Source organism: Malaya genurostris, chromosome 3, assembly GCF_030247185.1.
Source record: "Malaya genurostris strain Urasoe2022 chromosome 3, Malgen_1.1, whole genome shotgun sequence".
Classification (NCBI taxonomy): Eukaryota; Metazoa; Arthropoda; class Insecta; order Diptera; family Culicidae; genus Malaya; species Malaya genurostris.
This window is the reverse complement of record NC_080572.1, coordinates 162,904,614-162,926,961: the sequence shown is the minus strand read 5'-3', so window position 1 is coordinate 162,926,961 and position 22,348 is coordinate 162,904,614. Positions and strand designations below refer to the sequence as shown.

Below are 22,348 nucleotides of genomic sequence, written 5' to 3'. Positions count from 1 at the left end.
TGCACTCCGAGCAAGATTGCGGCCGTATAAATGGGAATATTTGCGTTTTGTAACTGAAGGTTGTAGCTTTCGAACAGTATGTAACATTACGAGTGAAAATATTATTTTCCGTACTATATTTTGCGCAAGACCAAAAGTGGCCATTTTGGCCCGACATCCCCTACTTCATTGAATTGTCGCACCATGTCTATCTTTTAAATAGAACTATTGAACCGATCGACACGAATCTTCTTTGTATTTTGAAGGATGAGTACAGAAAATCGGGTGATATCGTGTGAACGGTAAGACGACTTTCTCAAAACCAATTTCGAGATGCTCGACATGTCCGCCATTTTGAAATTGTTTGTTTTGTGGAAATGTTTTTTCTTATCCCTCCTATCTACAAATACACACGATCTAAAAAGTATTTTTCTACTATTAATCTTTTCCTGTACAAAGAAATAAAGAAAATGGATTATTTTTTCTACCGTTTTGTAGAGTGCCCCCTAAAATATTCTTCATGTTTTATGTTATCATCATTTTAGGAATCACAGAATCAAACAAATAAACAAACAAATCACTAAGAAGGTTAACAAATTATAGTGTTTAATTAAGAGTAAAAGTTTGAAAAAAATCTTCTCGTTGAGTGAAGGCATGGTTTAGTAAAGTGACACTCAGATTTGGCTAAGTTTATTTTACCGTCGGATGCCATACGGCTTGTCCTGTTCGGAGAAAGAGAATAGGTACTATAAATCTTTCAATTCCGTACACCCTAATAAATGAAAATGGAAGCAAACTAAGAGAAACTGTTATTTGCACCTAGGACCTTTTATAATTTTTATCGAGATTAGAATCAGATCGACAGAACGGGTGTAAATATTGTCTCCACAATTTTAATGGGTAAATCCAACAAATTTAATGGGTAAATCCTGTTTTCCATGAGTTTTATGTTGTAAGAAATTGAGCACTAGAGCAATCAACGTAGGTACTAGAGGTAACAAAAGCTACTACTGCACTGTTTGGGTACTTCTGATCGGACGATGTTCTGCCAGATTTCAGTCTCGATAAGTTGATGAAGTATTATTTACTGAACCGCTAAAATATTGCTAGCAGAAGTAGTTGATTTGATGAACCTGAAGATAAAATTGTAGCGAAAGAGAAACAAATCTAGCTGAAAGCACATGATTGCTCAAATTTACACAAATAAATACAATACATGCATTTGTTTAACAACAATATGGTGTTCGTATGTGAGTGTAGCACACAAGTACAACAATAACTCAAACTTTGATTACATAACAAAATGACGAAAAAGCTATAGATAAGCCACACAGTGTAGGATATTGTTCTATCGTGTTTACACCAAATAAGGTGCGTGTATAGATAGAGAAGCTGTGAGGATTTGCGGAACTTGCCTCCAATATCCAATACTCCAAGTGGAACTCCCGCTGTTCAGAGCATGTAATCTCATCGCTTGTATTTCTTCAAGTTTACAGTGAAAACCACCACCACCATAGTATTTTGTTGAGTGGTATCCATTTTTCGACCAAGAAGTTGTGTGAGAAGATAGATAGGAATAAAAAAACAATGATTAGAGTTCAAATCAATAATAACAATTATCACATAAAAATGTTTTGTTGATAGTACTCAAAATTTGAAAGAAAAAAACCAGAATTATTATTTTTCTTTATTTTAAAAACGACATTTTCGAGGTGTGATTATTATTTATACAGTTGCATAATTGCGTAAGGAAATATTTGTCGACTTGAGAGAACTTCATCTATATAAAGTTCTGAAACTAAGCATATACGTGATAATTGTGCAAACTAGTTAGTTTATAGCGAAAATAATATAGGTTTTCTTTAACTAATGTTAGTACAATAGGTTTCATTGCTAGTAATTTTCATGCAAACAGTTCGATAAACACTGATTAAAACGAAATTATGTTTTAAAAAACAGTTTAATGATACAACATAGTTTCATGATTCGAATCTGAATAATATAATGCGAGTAGCAAAATACTTATAACTAGTGATGAAGATCAAATGTAAAAAGTAATGATTTTAGATTGGTAATAACTATAAAAATAAATGCTTTAAACTACTTCTACCTTAGTAAAAATAAATACAGTATATGATAAATAACAACAGGCGAATCATGGTAAAAGAAACACATAGCATAAAGCTCTGTCTTTAGTCAGGCATGCAAACGTTAGTCAATTATGCGGCTTCTTGCGTCGAAAAAAGCTCTGGTTGATTTTGTCATTTCTATGCAAGTTTCCGGAGCTGCCACTTCTAAGGCTCATCGTGTCAGTTGGCCGAGGCATGAGGCTAATTCGATTGTTGTTGCCGCTTTTGCTGTTCGTTGCAGCCGACCTAGTGTTAGTGGGAAGCGATAGGTTTTCCGGCGTGATTACAGTAAGCATTGAATGGGTGCGTTGCAGTTCGACTCCGGTTGAAGTCGAAGGGCGCTGGCGACGACTTTTCTTGCGCATGAAAGTGCCGCCCCGTGATAGCGGCGAGAGCAGTTTTTTCGACGGAAGAGAGTGGAACCGTTCGTTCACTACAAACATTGGATCATACTCACTGCTGTAGGTGGATGCCGACACACTTGTCATCTGTTTTTGATACTCCAACGGTTTTTTACCGCTCCAATCTAACAAGTCCCGGTCTGCCTCTAGATCGTTGAAAGAAGAAAAGGAAGTAGAAGACATCAATCAGTTCGGCGTAAATGGAATCAATCAAACGAATTGATTTATAATAATCTGTGCTGGAGTAGTATAACGACTAATCCCGATGATCCTCTGAAGCTCATTCATAACTTATTGGAATTCAGACACTGGAGTAATCGTGAAAAGGAAAACAGAATCATTCTAAAAACTGGTTCATTATCAATAATCAAACAAATTTGAATACACTCCAGTGATGTGTGCAAGGCTGTCTCATCGTTGCCACAAATGGACGTTTTATTTGTCGAAAGGAGACATCAATGATCGCTTCCAAGAAATGCGATATCTTTATTTGATAATTATACAGAGCTGTCACGTGTTCACGCAAGATATAGGCGATGATGCTTCTGCGGGAACAATCGAGAACCTTGTGGATCTTCGCCCATTTCCGCTGACGCATGTCGTATCACAAGCCGTCTGCCGCTTGGTTCGTTATCGACTGTCAATCAGAACGATTCGATCAATTAATTTTCTTTATCGCTTGATTTGGCGCGAATAATTGGCGGTCGTGATAAATAATATTGATACTTTTCTGTTTCTCTCGCAATTCATGAAGGCGCATTAGTTAGTACTAATAGTACTGTTGTTGTACCGTTGAATTCCACTATGTTATATCACGTCATTACACTCTCACAAAGTCACTATTTTCACAGTCACTATTTTTCCGAAAGTGTATAAAACGTTATAATACAGATACGTATTTCGGAGTGCTATTTGCATCCTTCTTCAGTGTATCGGTTTTATAAGTTTATTGAAAGAATGCTGCAATGAAGTTCCTTTTATACAAACGTAAGTAGGTAGAAACGTAAGTAGGTAAACCACAAAATGAAAGGTAAAAAACAGGTAACAGAAAACTGGAAGAGTTAAGTGTTTTCTATGTTTGTTTTTATCTTGGATATGGGTAGTAACTGGAAAAGCCAAGAAGATCTATTCCCTTGGTCTCGGTTTAATAAAGAGATGGAGTTATTTTTGAAAATTTCTAAACTTTCTGCTGAATCTAATTTCCATGGATTGGAAATTTGTCTTAAGATTTTTATGTCATTAGTAGAGAGTTCATGATCTTCAAAAAAGGCATGTTCTGCTACTTTTGACTTGAAGTGATGTGGTAGTCCCTTTTCCAATTCTTTGGATGCTTTCGCTATTTCTGAGATATGTTCCTTGAAACGAATGTCCAGTGTTCTCTTTGTTTGTCCGATGTATATTTTATCGCAATGAGGACACGAGATTTTGTATACCCCAGACTTTTTCAAATTCTCTGTAGGATCTTTTGTAGAACCTAGTAGAGTTTTCAATTGGTAGTTCATACTGCTGAACACTAAATCTAAACCAAATTTTCTTAGTTTTGATTTTAGTGGGTGTGAAATGTTTTGATTGAAGTCCACTGATATTCTTTTAAAATTTTCAGAAGGGGGGGTCAAAGTTGTAAGTGATTGTTTTTTCAACAGTCTTAATTTTTTATCGAAGATGGTTTGAATTGTATGCTCTGGATATCCATTGAACTTTCCAATTTCGAAAATAAAGTTTTTCTCTTTTATCGCAGCATCTTTTCTAAGGGGCAAAGATAGCATTCTGTGAATCATATGGTGGAATGCTGCCATTTTGTGTTGATGGGGATGATTAGAAGTATTTGGTATGACACGGTCCGTATTGGTTGGCTTCCTATATATTTCGAAAGTTAAGGATTTTGCCTCCCGGACAATAAGAATGTCCAAGAAAGGTAAACTGTTGTCTTTCTCTTCCTCATAGGTGAATTTAATATTTTTATGTAAATTATTAATTATTTCTAAAAAGTTCGATAAATCGTTGCGTTTGATGATGCAAAATATATCATCTACGTATCTCCACCAGCGATTAGGTAATAATCCCTGCTTATTTAGAAGTTCTTCAAGGTTTGCCATGAATAATTCACATAAAAACGGGGAGAGTGGATTGCCCATTGGTGCCCCTTGTAATTGTTTATAAAATTCCCCTCTGAATTTGAAATAATTTACATCCATGCAAAGCCGAGTTAGAGTAAGATAAGACCGTACTTTGCATTTCCATAAACTACTACTATTTTGTTGAAGTAACCAATCTTCCAACAGATTGATTGAGTCCTTCACTGGGACACTTGGGAATAAGGCGGTTACATCGAAAGATACCATCATTTCGTCATCTTTGATATCGCCTGAATTCTGAAGTTGAGTAACGAATGTCTGTGTGTTAGGAACTGATTTACTGAAGAATTTTTTTGGCATAGATTGGAATTCTTTTACTAGCCATTTGGATATTTTTTGAGTTGGGGCCCCTACTGAAGAAATGATTTCCCTTATTTCGTTACCAGGTTTATGAACCTTTGGTAGTCCTTTTATTTTGGATAAAGAAGGGTTAGAAACTTTGAGACTACTGAGATTGATATCGAAGTTTGGGTTGCATTCATGAAGAGTTTTATCTACTTTTTTAATAATATCTGGAAGGGGGTCGGCTCTTTGTTTCCTATAAGGGCCGTCATTGATTTTTTTAATTATCAGATTATCATAATCTTCTTTGTCCATAATTACCACTTTGTTTCCCTTATCAGCCTTAACATAAAATACAGGCTTTTCCCGCAATTGTTTCACTATTTCTTTATCACCCATATTTTGTTGATTTTTCAGTGAGGTATTTTTAATGATATCAGCTACAATAGTTCTGGCATCATTAATTTGAGAAAAAGAAAGATTACAGTTATTTAGGCCTGTTTCTACGTCTATAATAACTTGTTCGAGATTTACTTTAGAAGAAATTGCATAATTTAACCCAAGATTGAGAAGTTTTGTTTGTTCGTTGGTAAAATTCTGAGATGACCGATTGATTAGGAAGTCTTCTGAAAACTGTATTGGAGGTTTTGGGGGGCGGCGTGCGGAATTTTTGAAACGTAAATTTTCGAATTTCTTGTGAAGGAGAATTCGTTTTCGCTCAGATTCGCAGTGTTCTGCAAATTTAACTTTGCTTAGGAAAATTTCGAAACCTTGGGGATATTGTTTCGCTAATTTTAAATGAAGATTATAACATTCCAAAGTTTTCACGTTCAGAATGCTAAACAATTTTTTAGTTTTCTCTTTCAGAATTTCGTGTTGAATTTTATTTTGAATATTTTTAGAAAAAGATCTCCCACCCTTTACCTTGCAGCATGTGGGAGTTAATCCAAATCTACTGCATTTTTTCAAAAATGCAATGTCTCTCGATATTCCCACAATTTTCTTTCTTAACTTAATAAACCTATTAGGCTCACTTGGCTTGGTAACCATTGTCACTAAATTTTTGTTTGAGCTGTTAGTAGAATGTTGTCACTAATAGTACTGTTGTTGTACCGTTGAATTCCACTATGTTATATCACGTCATTACACTCTCACAAAGTCACTATTTTCACAGTCACTATTTTTCCGAAAGTGTATAAAACGTTATAATACAGATACGTATTTCGGAGTGCTATTTGCATCCTTCTTCAGTGTATCGGTTTTATAAGTTTATTGAAAGAATGCTGCAATGAAGTTCCTTTTATACAAACGTAAGTAGGTAGAAACGTAAGTAGGTAAACCACAAAATGAAAGGTAAAAAACAGGTAACAGAAAACTGGAAGAGTTAAGTGTTTTCTATGTTTGTTTTTATCTTGGATATGGGTAGTAACTGGAAAAGCCAAGAAGATCTATTCCCTTGGTCTCGGTTTAATAAAGAGATGGAGTTATTTTTGAAAATTTCTAAACTTTCTGCTGAATCTAATTTCCATGGATTGGAAATTTGTCTTAAGATTTTTATGTCATTAGTAGAGAGTTCATGATCTTCAAAAAAGGCATGTTCTGCTACTTTTGACTTGAAGTGATGTGGTAGTCCCTTTTCCAATTCTTTGGATGCTTTCGCTATTTCTGAGATATGTTCCTTGAAACGAATGTCCAGTGTTCTCTTTGTTTGTCCGATGTATATTTTATCGCAATGAGGACACGAGATTTTGTATACCCCAGACTTTTTCAAATTCTCTGTAGGATCTTTTGTAGAACCTAGTAGAGTTTTCAATTGGTAGTTCATACTGCTGAACACTAAATCTAAACCAAATTTTCTTAGTTTTGATTTTAGTGGGTGTGAAATGTTTTGATTGAAGTCCACTGATATTCTTTTAAAATTTTCAGAAGGGGGGGTCAAAGTTGTAAGTGATTGTTTTTTCAACAGTCTTAATTTTTTATCGAAGATGGTTTGAATTGTATGCTCTGGATATCCATTGAACTTTCCAATTTCGAAAATAAAGTTTTTCTCTTTTATCGCAGCATCTTTTCTAAGGGGCAAAGATAGCATTCTGTGAATCATATGGTGGAATGCTGCCATTTTGTGTTGATGGGGATGATTAGAAGTATTTGGTATGACACGGTCCGTATTGGTTGGCTTCCTATATATTTCGAAAGTTAAGGATTTTGCCTCCCGGACAATAAGAATGTCCAAGAAAGGTAAACTGTTGTCTTTCTCTTCCTCATAGGTGAATTTAATATTTTTATGTAAATTATTAATTATTTCTAAAAAGTTCGATAAATCGTTGCGTTTGATGATGCAAAATATATCATCTACGTATCTCCACCAGCGATTAGGTAATAATCCCTGCTTATTTAGAAGTTCTTCAAGGTTTGCCATGAATAATTCACATAAAAACGGGGAGAGTGGATTGCCCATTGGTGCCCCTTGTAATTGTTTATAAAATTCCCCTCTGAATTTGAAATAATTTACATCCATGCAAAGCCGAGTTAGAGTAAGATAAGACCGTACTTTGCATTTCCATAAACTACTACTATTTTGTTGAAGTAACCAATCTTCCAACAGATTGATTGAGTCCTTCACTGGGACACTTGGGAATAAGGCGGTTACATCGAAAGATACCATCATTTCGTCATCTTTGATATCGCCTGAATTCTGAAGTTGAGTAACGAATGTCTGTGTGTTAGGAACTGATTTACTGAAGAATTTTTTTGGCATAGATTGGAATTCTTTTACTAGCCATTTGGATATTTTTTGAGTTGGGGCCCCTACTGAAGAAATGATTTCCCTTATTTCGTTACCAGGTTTATGAACCTTTGGTAGTCCTTTTATTTTGGATAAAGAAGGGTTAGAAACTTTGAGACTACTGAGATTGATATCGAAGTTTGGGTTGCATTCATGAAGAGTTTTATCTACTTTTTTAATAATATCTGGAAGGGGGTCGGCTCTTTGTTTCCTATAAGGGCCGTCATTGATTTTTTTAATTATCAGATTATCATAATCTTCTTTGTCCATAATTACCACTTTGTTTCCCTTATCAGCCTTAACATAAAATACAGGCTTTTCCCGCAATTGTTTCACTATTTCTTTATCACCCATATTTTGTTGATTTTTCAGTGAGGTATTTTTAATGATATCAGCTACAATAGTTCTGGCATCATTAATTTGAGAAAAAGAAAGATTACAGTTATTTAGGCCTGTTTCTACGTCTATAATAACTTGTTCGAGATTTACTTTAGAAGAAATTGCATAATTTAACCCAAGATTGAGAAGTTTTGTTTGTTCGTTGGTAAAATTCTGAGATGACCGATTGATTAGGAAGTCTTCTGAAAACTGTATTGGAGGTTTTGGGGGGCGGCGTGCGGAATTTTTGAAACGTAAATTTTCGAATTTCTTGTGAAGGAGAATTCGTTTTCGCTCAGATTCGCAGTGTTCTGCAAATTTAACTTTGCTTAGGAAAATTTCGAAACCTTGGGGATATTGTTTCGCTAATTTTAAATGAAGATTATAACATTCCAAAGTTTTCACGTTCAGAATGCTAAACAATTTTTTAGTTTTCTCTTTCAGAATTTCGTGTTGAATTTTATTTTGAATATTTTTAGAAAAAGACGTGAAAACTTTGGAATGTTATAATCTTCATTTAAAATTAGCGAAACAATATCCCCAAGGTTTCGAAATTTTCCTAAGCAAAGTTAAATTTGCAGAACACTGCGAATCTGAGCGAAAACGAATTCTCCTTCACAAGAAATTCGAAAATTTACGTTTCAAAAATTCCGCACGCCGCCCCCCAAAACCTCCAATACAGTTTTCAGAAGACTTCCTAATCAATCGGTCATCTCAGAATTTTACCAACGAACAAACAAAACTTCTCAATCTTGGGTTAAATTATGCAATTTCTTCTAAAGTAAATCTCGAACAAGTTATTATAGACGTAGAAACAGGCCTAAATAACTGTAATCTTTCTTTTTCTCAAATTAATGATGCCAGAACTATTGTAGCTGATATCATTAAAAATACCTCACTGAAAAATCAACAAAATATGGGTGATAAAGAAATAGTGAAACAATTGCGGGAAAAGCCTGTATTTTATGTTAAGGCTGATAAGGGAAACAAAGTGGTAATTATGGACAAAGAAGATTATGATAATCTGATAATTAAAAAAATCAATGACGGCCCTTATAGGAAACAAAGAGCCGACCCCCTTCCAGATATTATTAAAAAAGTAGATAAAACTCTTCATGAATGCAACCCAAACTTCGATATCAATCTCAGTAGTCTCAAAGTTTCTAACCCTTCTTTATCCAAAATAAAAGGACTACCAAAGGTTCATAAACCTGGTAACGAAATAAGGGAAATCATTTCTTCAGTAGGGGCCCCAACTCAAAAAATATCCAAATGGCTAGTAAAAGAATTCCAATCTATGCCAAAAAAATTCTTCAGTAAATCAGTTCCTAACACACAGACATTCGTTACTCAACTTCAGAATTCAGGCGATATCAAAGATGACGAAATGATGGTATCTTTCGATGTAACCGCCTTATTCCCAAGTGTCCCAGTGAAGGACTCAATCAATCTGTTGGAAGATTGGTTACTTCAACAAAATAGTAGTAGTTTATGGAAATGCAAAGTACGGTCTTATCTTACTCTAACTCGGCTTTGCATGGATGTAAATTATTTCAAATTCAGAGGGGAATTTTATAAACAATTACAAGGGGCACCAATGGGCAATCCACTCTCCCCGTTTTTATGTGAATTATTCATGGCAAACCTTGAAGAACTTCTAAATAAGCAGGGATTATTACCTAATCGCTGGTGGAGATACGTAGATGATATATTTTGCATCATCAAACGCAACGATTTATCGAACTTTTTAGAAATAATTAATAATTTACATAAAAATATTAAATTCACCTATGAGGAAGAGAAAGACAACAGTTTACCTTTCTTGGACATTCTTATTGTCCGGGAGGCAAAATCCTTAACTTTCGAAATATATAGGAAGCCAACCAATACGGACCGTGTCATACCAAATACTTCTAATCATCCCCATCAACACAAAATGGCAGCATTCCACCATATGATTCACAGAATGCTATCTTTGCCCCTTAGAAAAGATGCTGCGATAAAAGAGAAAAACTTTATTTTCGAAATTGGAAAGTTCAATGGATATCCAGAGCATACAATTCAAACCATCTTCGATAAAAAATTAAGACTGTTGAAAAAACAATCACTTACAACTTTGACCCCCCCTTCTGAAAATTTTAAAAGAATATCAGTGGACTTCAATCAAAACATTTCACACCCACTAAAATCAAAACTAAGAAAATTTGGTTTAGATTTAGTGTTCAGCAGTATGAACTACCAATTGAAAACTCTACTAGGTTCTACAAAAGATCCTACAGAGAATTTGAAAAAGTCTGGGGTATACAAAATCTCGTGTCCTCATTGCGATAAAATATACATCGGACAAACAAAGAGAACACTGGACATTCGTTTCAAGGAACATATCTCAGAAATAGCGAAAGCATCCAAAGAATTGGAAAAGGGACTACCACATCACTTCAAGTCAAAAGTAGCAGAACATGCCTTTTTTGAAGATCATGAACTCTCTACTAATGACATAAAAATCTTAAGACAAATTTCCAATCCATGGAAATTAGATTCAGCAGAAAGTTTAGAAATTTTCAAAAATAACTCCATCTCTTTATTAAACCGAGACCAAGGGAATAGATCTTCTTGGCTTTTCCAGTTACTACCCATATCCAAGATAAAAACAAACATAGAAAACACTTAACTCTTCCAGTTTTCTGTTACCTGTTTTTTACCTTTCATTTTGTGGTTTACCTACTTACGTTTCTACCTACTTACGTTTGTATAAAAGGAACTTCATTGCAGCATTCTTTCAATAAACTTATAAAACCGATACACTGAAGAAGGATGCAAATAGCACTCCGAAATACGTATCTGTATTATAACGTTTTATACACTTTCGGAAAAATAGTGACTGTGAAAATAGTGACTTTGTGAGAGTGTAATGACGTGATATAACATAGTGGAATTCAACGGTACAACAACAGTACTATTAGTGACAACATTCTACTAACAGCTCAAACAAAAATTTAGTGACAATGGTTACCAAGCCAAGTGAGCCTAATAGGTTTATTAAGTTAAGAAAGAAAATTGTGGGAATATCGAGAGACATTGCATTTTTGAAAAAATGCAGTAGATTTGGATTAACTCCCACATGCTGCAAGGTAAAGGGTGGGAGATCTTTTTCTAAAAATATTCAAAATAAAATTCAACACGAAATTCTGAAAGAGAAAACTAAAAAATTGTTTAGCATTCTGAACGTGAAAACTTTGGAATGTTATAATCTTCATTTAAAATTAGCGAAACAATATCCCCAAGGTTTCGAAATTTTCCTAAGCAAAGTTAAATTTGCAGAACACTGCGAATCTGAGCGAAAACGAATTCTCCTTCACAAGAAATTCGAAAATTTACGTTTCAAAAATTCCGCACGCCGCCCCCCAAAACCTCCAATACAGTTTTCAGAAGACTTCCTAATCAATCGGTCATCTCAGAATTTTACCAACGAACAAACAAAACTTCTCAATCTTGGGTTAAATTATGCAATTTCTTCTAAAGTAAATCTCGAACAAGTTATTATAGACGTAGAAACAGGCCTAAATAACTGTAATCTTTCTTTTTCTCAAATTAATGATGCCAGAACTATTGTAGCTGATATCATTAAAAATACCTCACTGAAAAATCAACAAAATATGGGTGATAAAGAAATAGTGAAACAATTGCGGGAAAAGCCTGTATTTTATGTTAAGGCTGATAAGGGAAACAAAGTGGTAATTATGGACAAAGAAGATTATGATAATCTGATAATTAAAAAAATCAATGACGGCCCTTATAGGAAACAAAGAGCCGACCCCCTTCCAGATATTATTAAAAAAGTAGATAAAACTCTTCATGAATGCAACCCAAACTTCGATATCAATCTCAGTAGTCTCAAAGTTTCTAACCCTTCTTTATCCAAAATAAAAGGACTACCAAAGGTTCATAAACCTGGTAACGAAATAAGGGAAATCATTTCTTCAGTAGGGGCCCCAACTCAAAAAATATCCAAATGGCTAGTAAAAGAATTCCAATCTATGCCAAAAAAATTCTTCAGTAAATCAGTTCCTAACACACAGACATTCGTTACTCAACTTCAGAATTCAGGCGATATCAAAGATGACGAAATGATGGTATCTTTCGATGTAACCGCCTTATTCCCAAGTGTCCCAGTGAAGGACTCAATCAATCTGTTGGAAGATTGGTTACTTCAACAAAATAGTAGTAGTTTATGGAAATGCAAAGTACGGTCTTATCTTACTCTAACTCGGCTTTGCATGGATGTAAATTATTTCAAATTCAGAGGGGAATTTTATAAACAATTACAAGGGGCACCAATGGGCAATCCACTCTCCCCGTTTTTATGTGAATTATTCATGGCAAACCTTGAAGAACTTCTAAATAAGCAGGGATTATTACCTAATCGCTGGTGGAGATACGTAGATGATATATTTTGCATCATCAAACGCAACGATTTATCGAACTTTTTAGAAATAATTAATAATTTACATAAAAATATTAAATTCACCTATGAGGAAGAGAAAGACAACAGTTTACCTTTCTTGGACATTCTTATTGTCCGGGAGGCAAAATCCTTAACTTTCGAAATATATAGGAAGCCAACCAATACGGACCGTGTCATACCAAATACTTCTAATCATCCCCATCAACACAAAATGGCAGCATTCCACCATATGATTCACAGAATGCTATCTTTGCCCCTTAGAAAAGATGCTGCGATAAAAGAGAAAAACTTTATTTTCGAAATTGGAAAGTTCAATGGATATCCAGAGCATACAATTCAAACCATCTTCGATAAAAAATTAAGACTGTTGAAAAAACAATCACTTACAACTTTGACCCCCCCTTCTGAAAATTTTAAAAGAATATCAGTGGACTTCAATCAAAACATTTCACACCCACTAAAATCAAAACTAAGAAAATTTGGTTTAGATTTAGTGTTCAGCAGTATGAACTACCAATTGAAAACTCTACTAGGTTCTACAAAAGATCCTACAGAGAATTTGAAAAAGTCTGGGGTATACAAAATCTCGTGTCCTCATTGCGATAAAATATACATCGGACAAACAAAGAGAACACTGGACATTCGTTTCAAGGAACATATCTCAGAAATAGCGAAAGCATCCAAAGAATTGGAAAAGGGACTACCACATCACTTCAAGTCAAAAGTAGCAGAACATGCCTTTTTTGAAGATCATGAACTCTCTACTAATGACATAAAAATCTTAAGACAAATTTCCAATCCATGGAAATTAGATTCAGCAGAAAGTTTAGAAATTTTCAAAAATAACTCCATCTCTTTATTAAACCGAGACCAAGGGAATAGATCTTCTTGGCTTTTCCAGTTACTACCCATATCCAAGATAAAAACAAACATAGAAAACACTTAACTCTTCCAGTTTTCTGTTACCTGTTTTTTACCTTTCATTTTGTGGTTTACCTACTTACGTTTCTACCTACTTACGTTTGTATAAAAGGAACTTCATTGCAGCATTCTTTCAATAAACTTATAAAACCGATACACTGAAGAAGGATGCAAATAGCACTCCGAAATACGTATCTGTATTATAACGTTTTATACACTTTCGGAAAAATAGTGACTGTGAAAATAGTGACTTTGTGAGAGTGTAATGACGTGATATAACATAGTGGAATTCAACGGTACAACAACAGTACTATTAGTGACAACATTCTACTAACAGCTCAAACAAAAATTTAGTGGCATTAGTTAGGATTGGGTTCATTGATATTTGTTTTTGCTATATGAAGATATAATTCATTTTGCTGTTTGAATATATGTTAGAGTTGACATGACTGTTCTCTTGTTAGTTCTTTTATTATTACTTATAATAACGAGTAAATTTTGCCTGTAAGGATTCTTAGAGTCAGTAGGATTGCAAACGAGCCAGGTATTTGCCACTAAAATCAGTAGCGAAATCTGTTCAAACAGAAGACATTTGAGAAATTGAGAAGAAATCTTATTCTCCTATATAAATGTGTGCACGGAACCACCCGCGATCCCATTTCAACCAGAATATTAGTTGATTTTCTGAATTCGATTGGTTAAAATTTGGTACAACTAATCGATTGTTGTTTTAACTAAACTGTCATTTTTGTTTTTCGATTAGCAGAAACGATGGTTGAAACAACTAATTTAACTGTTTGAAAAAAAATGCTGTCAATTAGGTAGGACACATACCTTTCAATTTCAACAAATATTTTAGTTGAAATAACTGGTGTTGTTATTGAAACAAAATTCTGTTAGTTGAAAAATAAATCGGTTTTATTTGTTTTAGACTTTGCAAATAGTTGAATCAACTCGAACAATGTTATTGATTTGCGAAAATAATAAAAATATACTTACTGATACACGTCATGATCTATTTGAAATAAGTTCGGTATTTTGAGATTCATGAAATAAATATCGTTGTTAAAATATAAACAGTATTTTATATTGACATGTAATATATATCATTAGGGCTGGGAAAACCACCGATCACTGCTGATTTCAAGTGATCTTAACCAAGGAATAAATTATCATTACGAAATCAGAACTGATCTGATCTCTAAGTGATTTTGATTTTTGTATGATCATGATCAAGTTAAGTCGAGAACAGTAAAGATCTAAATTCTAAAAAAATACTTCTGATTCGACCGGAAATGATTGATGTAGAAAAACGTTTTTAATCAGCAAAAGGGCTCGGAGGGGCGAGTAAATTAGCGAAATTATTAAATTTACCTAAAATGAGTATTGAAAGATGATGCCTTCAAACGGTTGAACTAAAGTTATGCACTGATAATTTTAGTCAATTTATATGAGCTTGGGTGCATCAACTGCTGGGAATTGGAATTTTGCGACGGCAATTCAAACGCGCCATTCAATTGCAGCGCGTTCTGTGTGTTTGAAACCCTTCGTTCCTGTTACTTTTATAAATTAAATTCATGTCAAAAAGCGTTTTATTGCTAATGCATGAACATCGGTATCAAACAGCTGGAAGTCAAACAGTCTGCTGGAAGTAAATCAATGATCGAATTTGAAGCATAAAATTTTTGCGCATACCTGAAAGATTACGAGATGATCATTCATTAACATTTTCTAATTTGTCACCAAATCTTTTTCATCTTAAACAAGGTTAACTTTATCACAACACCGCTTTTAGATAAACACTTGTTATCATAAATTTCTCAAATCGAATGAACACAATTTCACCGAACGCTTTAACCATCGATGTTGATTTCATTGACATTTTGAACCGACGCGAACAGATTTCAACTAAAAAAGTTGTTGATTTTGCATTGCGATTATTGTTTTGCTTCCAACTGTCTTCGGCATTTGACAGCATTTAAAACAACATATTTTTCAACTACTTGAATATATGCAAATCAAAAACCATATTGGTTGAATCAAAAAGAAATTAGTTAAATCAACTATCTCAAAAATCAAAAACTGCGATATCGCAATTTTATGATCGAAGGGTTCTCCGTGTGGTATTCTTAAAAAACATCTTTGATTTTTGATAAACAAAAAATTTTGTCCATAGTCTAGTATAATCGACAGAGTGACAGTTCTCAGATCGATTAGACAATCTCTGAGAAAATGAACTGAGTTTCACTATTGAAGGTACTTCCGAAACCGTAATCCGGGAACCGGTATAATCGAAGTCGGTTCAAGAAAAGTGACTGAGATCCATTTTTGAGTATATGGCTATAATCTCCGGTCGTTGATCGAAAATCGGGAACCTAGAAAGCAGAAATTATTTTTTTGGCCATCTACTGACAATGACTACCGATTGGAATAATTTTGAGGCAAGTTTAGAAAAAAAATCTTTTTTTTGCCTTTCTCATATAGAAAGGTTATGCAATCACTGTGAAAACCGACTTTTGAGCCGAGTGTCATATACCATTCGACTCAGTTCGTCGAGTACGCAAAATGTTTGTGTATATGTGTGCACGGAGAACCCTTCGATCATAAAATTGCGATATCGCAGTTTTTGATTTTTGCGATAGTTGATTTAACTTATTTCTTTTTGATTCAACCGAAATGGGTTTTGATTTGCATATATTCAAGTAGTTGAAAAATATGTTGTTTTGAATGCTGTCAAATGCCGGAGACAGTTGAAAGCAAAACAATATCGCAATGCAAAATCAACAACTTTTTTAGTTGAAATATGTTCGCGTCGCTTCAAAATGTCAATGAAAACAACATCGATGGTTAAAGCGTTTGGTGAAATTGTGTTCATTCGATTTGAGAATTTTATGATAACAAGTGTTTATCTAACAGCGGTGTTGTGATAAAGTTAACCTTGTTTGACATGAAAAAGATTTGGTGACAAATTAGAAAATGTTAACGAATGATCATCTCGTAATCTTTCAGATATGCGCAAAAATTTTATGCTTCAAATTCGATCATTATTTACTTCCAGCAGACTGTTTTACTGCCAGCTGTTTGATACCGATGATGATGTTCATGCATTAGCAATAAAACGCTTTTTGACATGAATTTAGTTTATAAAAGTAACAGGAGCGAAGGGTTTCAAACGCACAGAACGCGCTGCGATTGAATGGCGCGTTTGAATTGCCGTCGCAAAATTCCAATTCCCAGCGGTTGATGCACCCAAGCTCATATAAATTGACTAAAATTATCAGTGCATAACTTCAGTTCAACCGTTTGAAGGCATCATTTTTGGTAAATTTAATAATTTCGCTAATTTACTCGCCCCTCCGGGCACTTTTGCTGATTAAAAACGTTTTTCTACATCAATCATTTCCGATCGAATCAGAAGTATTTTTTTAGAATTTAGATCTTTACTGATCTCAAAACAAACAAACAAATAAAACCGATTTATTTTTCAACTAACAGAATTTTGTTTCAATAACAACACCAGTTATTTCAACTAAAATATTTGTTGAAATTGAAAGGTATGTGTCCTCACTAATTGACAGCATTTTTTTTTCAAACAGTTGAATTAGTTGTTTCAACCATCGTTTCTGCTAATCGAAAAACAAAAATGACAGTTTAGTTAAAACAACAATCGATTAGTTGTACCAAATTTTAACCAATCGAATTCAGAAAATCAACTAATATTCTGGTTGAAATGGGTTCGCGGGTGGTTCCGTGTGTATTTAACGTTTTCATTTTAAAATTCCCGCGCTTGTCCAATCGGTAAAATTTTATTCTTTCAACGTTGACAACACATTTTATACACATTCTGTCAAATTTTGACGCATATCGTACGATTAGTTTTTGTTTGGCGTCTACACAAAGAAGTTGAAAAATTTTCGTGTGGCGATTTTTATAATGGATGAAAATTTAGAACAACGTGCGTGCATAAAATTTTGTGTTGCAAATGGATTTAAGTGTTCCAAAACGTTGAAAATGTTAGAAAAGGCCTTTGGTGAATCGTGTCTAGGAAAAACACAGGCATACGAGTGGTATAAACGCTTCAAAGGTGGTCGTACAAGCTTGGATCATGATAAGATCCCTGGCCGCCCAACAACATCTGTTACTGAAGAAAACATTGAATCGACAAAGCAAATCGTGTTTCAAAATCGTTCTGTACCGATTAGAGAGATTGCTGTGTTGTTGGGCATCTCTTATGGATCAGCCGAACACATTTTAACTGATGTTTTGGGTTTGAAACGCGTCGCTTCTCGGCTGGTGCCAAAAAGCTGAATTTCATTTAAAAACAGCGTCGTGTTGATGTGACCAAAGAGATGATTTCCAATGCAGATAGTGACCAATATCATCAACCAAGCACCGTACTCTCCAGGTATGGCCCCGTGTGACTTTTTCCTCTTCCCCAGACTCAAATTGCAATTGCGGGGAACGCGTTTTGAGACCATAGAGACCATAAAAGAGAATTCGCTGCGTGAACTAAAGGCCATACCTTCGGCGGCCTATAAAACTTGTATGGAAAATTGGATCAAGCGCCGCAGGAGGAGAGTACTTTGAAGGCGATAATAAAGAAATTTATTAAAAATTGAAATTTGGCGTTTTTTAGTAAAATTCCGGTTTTTTTTATCATAAGGTATATTCAAATGAAATGTTTGGTGGTCGCATACAAAATTTCTGAATATTATTTGGATCCAATTTCCAGTTCCGGAATTATTAGTAAAGTGTGCACAAAAATGTGAAAATAAGTGCACCAATTTTTCTTGGGGGTGGCAGAACTGATTTTCACAGACTTAGATACAAATAAAAGGCCTTGCGGTCCCATACACAATTCCTGAGTTTTAACGTCTTGAGCCAGTTTTAAATATGATGAGTATCTAACGGGGAAAATAGGTTGGAAAATTGACATGTGAATGCAATTATGTAATGAAAACCGCGAAAATGTTACCGCTGAGACGTGACTCGATCCCGCAGCTAACTCCGTATCGGGGAAATTGTTTTACCAATTAAACTACCCTGCATATAAAAACACATGAACAGAAAGTCCAATTGACTAGACGGAAACCACTCCTGAGTTTTGTTAGGATCTGATTTCTGGTTCCTGAATTATGGGATAATATGTGCAAAAAAATGAAAATATGAGTACTAACTTTTTTTTGGAGATGGCTGAACCGGAATCAGATTCAAATGAAAGGTTTTATGATCCCATCGAAAATTTCTGAATTTCATCTTGATCCGACTTCAGGTTTCGGAATCACAGGGTGGCTAGTGTAAAAGTTCAAAATTTAAAATTACTTACTCACTTTTCTCAGAAATGGCGAGACCGATTTTTCAATAGTCTTATAGTCCTATAGAAAATTTTTGAATTTCGTTTGGATCCGACTCCTGTTTCCGGAATTATAGGGTAAAGTGTGTTAAAAATGTTATACCATCAGTTAAAGAGGCGAAACAAAATACGTAGAAAACTTTCTGAATCAGCCTCAACATAATCCAATTGGTAATCTTTATCAGTAGATGGTCAAACAAACCGATTCTGATTATTGTTTCAAGAATCTAAGAAATTTATATTTAAGAATACCACAACATATATGATAGTATGATTAATATGAGGAAGGCATCATTACACCACTAGGTGGATAAAGCAGGTTTACTTCACCGCTTTTAGTGACGGTATAAATATTTAAACAATTTTCAGCCTATAATTCCGGAAGTCGGAAGTTACATTTCTTTTGTGGAGTTTGACCTTCTGTTTCAACAGACTTCGCAGCCGATTTTCAGCGTACACAAGACATTGCATGATTGGTGCTACGAACGTATTGCAAATTTTAACTAGTCGATTTTTCAACTGATTGCATTACTTTTCTATATGACAAAGGAAAAAATGCACAGAAAAAAATTATGAATTTTACAGGTGACAGAATTCTAAAACCGATTCAATTCACAACTACTTAATTTTACAATTGATGCAATATTCCACTTGCCCAGAATTTTACTTGCTCCGAGTGTAATTTGCACTCAGCTACCAAGTGCCGCTGTATGGATTTATATTTATCAATTATTCAATGAACAAATATGAGCTCTGCGGTTCAGTTGAGTAACCGATGTGCTTGTGATCTAATGTTTCTCGGTTCAAGTCGCGCTGCTGCTATCGGTCTTTTGTTTTTTATTTCATTCGAATTCAAGACATGTTATTTTCAAAGCACACAATTTTACATGTTCTGGAATATAAATTTGTATGAAATACGACGCTCCATTGATGTGCATCATGTAAGATGTAAAATCACAAGATTTTTTCGAACTGTGTGCTACTTTTATTGAAAAATTGGAATTTTGGATCAATTTGCGATTTAAGACCTTACGCTCCTCCGAATCAGTTCGCATACTTGCCTTGGGGAGAGGTCTGGCATATTCAGGATGGCTTACATCATTTGAACTGAACAGTTTCATATCCGGATTACTCATAACAAATATTACTACGTGAAACATATCAAACAAGAAACTTGTTGCACATCATACAAGCAAGTGCGCATTTCAATTTCACTAACGTTGCGAGAAGAGTTAAGAAATACAATACAAGAACAATGTTTGCTACTTGGGTGATTCATAAAATATGAAAAGCATGAAACGTTGATACTGAAAATTAGATCATCAAACATCAAATACCAAATGTGAAACACGGGGCAAGATGATCTGATAGACATTTCAACACTATTCGGCACGAATATCCAGAATTTTCATTACACTGTCAAAAATTCCCAGAAAGATGATAAGAATAACACAGATAAAAATATTTTGTGAATTTACATTTATTTTCATGCACATATTTGGAGCAGGTAATTGAATGGAAAATTACATTACAAAACTAAGCGATTTGTAAATATACAGCCTTGTTCAATGAAAAAGTAAATGCATTTCAATGTAATTTTACATCAATCATGGTTTTAAATCAGATTTTCGTTTCAACTGATGTCTGTTTAATAGTACTATTGGTTTACATGTCGTGTAAGTTTCAACTTTTCTTTCTGTGAACATTTTTTTCTCCAACGTTTCAGAAATTTCTAAGACCCTTCCATTGTTCTTCAGCGTAACCAAATTTATTTTAATATTTACAATTGGGTGTTTCTTTAAATTGTTTATTGTTTTATTCTTATCGATGACTGATAATATCTGTTTAGATTGTGAGAATTAAAAGTAATTTTTTGCACACCACACATTCTATATCGAAAATAAAAGTCGTATAAGAATATTGAGTGTAAGAGTAAGTATTCCAATCAAACTATCGCGTAACCGATAAAGACAATTACTGTTACTATGCATTATATTACAGTTATTATACATACTACTAGGTGTGCGATATTTGGATAAAATCGTTCACGTAATTCGTAATTGCTTGATCAGCAAACGAAACCTGTACTAGGAAACAATTACGGTTCATATGAGATCAATCTAGCCTTATTTCTGATAATTCAAAAAGGCGGCTAGTTTGGAACCTCCTAACGATTAATCGTCTATTGCTGTTTGAACATTAGTTCAAATGAAGTGATCAGTTGCAACCTCCAAGTCGGATTCATTCAGATTTACCGTTTAGAACTTAGGGTGATACTTGCTGAGATTTCATGAAACATTATTGATATATGTAGGTAAAATAAAGAACAAAAAACTTAGGTTTCATGTGATATAAAATGGCAACAATTAAAATATAACAATAATATACTTACTGTATACATTACAAAGAAGTTCAAAGATGTCGTTGCGACCAAATTGCATGGCAATGTGCAGTGCAGTGTATCCCTGAAAAATAAAAATTGAATGATTAGAGAAGTTTAGGTACTCACATCAAAATCCAAACAAATTATGCACGGCGACGATCACACATCTCCCATTTGGTATGGTTGAGTAATTGAAATTATACAATCGGATCGAAGGTCCGTAGCAAAAGCTAACCTCCGGAACGAAAGAGTTATAAGCAATAAAGCAGTGCGTGCATAATTAAGTCGTTCGGAATAGTAACAAATGGCGGGGATCAGATGGAGGACTCTATTTCGGTAAATGGAAACTGCACAAAAAAGGGAGTCTGAATTTAACTTTAAAATGTTTGATTGACAGCTGACAAGGCCGTGTGAATGTTTCATTTTTTAATGTAGCCCTTTCCGTACATTCGATGACGATCTGGGGGATTTCAATTCAGAGTCTCTGAGTGTTTAATATTTTATTGTTGCGAAATGCGACTTCTAAAATATTCAGCTTTTATTTTTTCGGTTTTTATAAAAAAAAAGTTTTTGAATGGAACTAGTTTTTAGTCGACAAATGTTTTCGAATACTGCTGTCTCTCCTAAAACACCAACTGGATAAAAAGGGCCGAAACGAGGTTAAACGATAACTTTATTGCCATTCTCTATAGAAATATGATAGTACTCAGAAGTGCAGTAAACGTGAAGATTAAGGAGTTATTAACAGAAGAGAAAGTAAACAAAGTGAATCTCTTATTGGTTTATGTGATCTTTTGAAATGTTCACGTCGATATGCTCAATAGAATTCAACTCAGATGATTGAGAAGTGATTTTGTGCTTTTTGGGGACATTTCGTTGCAACTACTCACGTAGAAGATGGTTGGGATCATTGTCTTGCTAAAAGTAATAACCCCGTTGATGGTCCAAATTTTTGCTCCAAAGATTGTAGATCGTATTTCAGGATGTTTCAAGAAAAAAAACAAGCAAAACTTGGACACGTAAGTTGGAGCGAATAGTAGTTCATTGTTCGAAGAATGCTTACATAAACTTGAATATATTGAATCGTGTGCAAGTGTTATCGAATGTAAGGACTCTATCTTTGAAAATAAGAGGAGC

At 34.3% G+C, this 22,348-nt stretch overlaps 1 protein-coding gene across 1 annotated transcript in view; it reads right to left on the bottom strand.

Moving 5' to 3' along the window:
• Window positions 1-22,348, bottom strand: part of LOC131434069 (uncharacterized) — an 89,647-nt gene that overhangs the window by 13,167 nt on the left and 54,132 nt on the right. The window contains exons 4-5 of the mRNA XM_058600719.1: window positions 21,221-21,293; window positions 2,200-2,655 (exon numbers count right to left, since the gene is read on the bottom strand). Coding sequence (XP_058456702.1) covers window positions 2,200-2,655; window positions 21,221-21,293 — 529 coding nt within the window. The remainder of the gene's footprint in view (window positions 1-2,199; window positions 2,656-21,220; window positions 21,294-22,348) is intronic.